This window comes from Silene latifolia, chromosome 8 (assembly GCF_048544455.1).
Source record: "Silene latifolia isolate original U9 population chromosome 8, ASM4854445v1, whole genome shotgun sequence".
Classification (NCBI taxonomy): Eukaryota; Viridiplantae; Streptophyta; class Magnoliopsida; order Caryophyllales; family Caryophyllaceae; genus Silene; species Silene latifolia.
In genome coordinates this window covers 20,424,871-20,426,106 of record NC_133533.1, presented here as the reverse complement: position 1 = coordinate 20,426,106, position 1,236 = coordinate 20,424,871, and the positions used below count along the sequence as shown (strand labels likewise).

At 39.7% G+C, this 1,236-nt stretch overlaps 1 protein-coding gene across 1 annotated transcript; it reads left to right on the top strand.

The window, feature by feature from the left end:
• The first annotated feature begins 336 nt into the window (after positions 1-336).
• Positions 337-1,236, top strand: LOC141594832 (putative F-box protein At1g53550). The gene has a single exon (XM_074414823.1). It carries the CDS (start codon positions 337-339, stop codon positions 1,234-1,236), a length of 900 nt encoding a protein of 299 aa, XP_074270924.1.

Genomic DNA, 1,236 nt, shown 5'->3' with positions numbered 1-1,236 from the left:
ATCCACATAATTATAATTCCGAGTCTGTTGTGGTCTTGATTGAACTAACAACGTGTTAATTACTCGAGTGATCTTTCGAGTTTTAACGTCCAATATGAGTGTTGCATCAATTGAAGACATTCTAAAGAAATTAAGACTGATATCTTGTTTAGATGCAAATGGGTTTCGAAACATTGGAATACTACATCAACCATACAAGCATTCTTGCTGAACCACTCTTGTTCATACGATGAGCATTCAAAACTAGCCTTTGTGGCACTTGCACCGTCACACTCAGCAGTTTGGAGATGTAATGAGATTATCTCGTTCGAGCTGACTGATATCAACACCACGACTATGACTGTACCAAAGGCGACAACAATGAGTGTAACTATTGTGTGGGATAATTTTACAGGCTCCGGGATAAACCCGAGTACCGAGGAAGTATTCTTAGGGTATCAGAAATATTTCACTGATCATCTCATGGCCTGCAATGCTTACATGTCCAATCTATGCAATGACCTAATTTGTCTATATGATGAGTCTTCAACTAGTGTCGGTCTTTTAAACGTAAGAACCGAGGATTATATCCATCTTCCTGCAATAACTATGGATTCTGTGGATCAATTCATCAGATTTTGGTATGCATTAGGGTTTGATCCTGTGAATAAGGTATTCAAGGTTCTGAGCATTAACAATCGAAGCAAAGGGTATGGTACCAAGGCCGCGATACTGACACTTGGATCGGATAATTGGAAAACGATTGAGTATGAATGTTTACCTTGTTCAATGACCGTGGACTCGCGTCATTGGAGTAGCAACAATAGCTTTTGTCTTGATGGAGTGATTTATTGGGTCAATGAAACTGAAATTGATCGTTATGCTATTATGTTAACCGTTGTTGCTTTTGATCTAAATAGCGAGACGTTCAGAGATTACGAGCTGGTTGTCGAAGATGCTGGGACATTTAGATACTATTTGACATCCTTGAAAGGGTGCCCGACTCTGTTCATTTGGAAGGAGGAAAATGACGAGATACAACAGTTAACATTCTTTAATCATAAAAATCTGAATGCTGCTTGGAGCCGGAGGAGTTTTACTTCACATGATTTTTCGAAAATCTTCAATCACGGCAGTCCATCGACTTGTGTTGCAGGAGGCAACATTCTGCTACATCGTGTGAGGCCGATTCAGAGTTTTGTGGAACCTCCAGAGCAGAATTATTCATCGTGGTCAAAGTGGTATTGGTATATATAG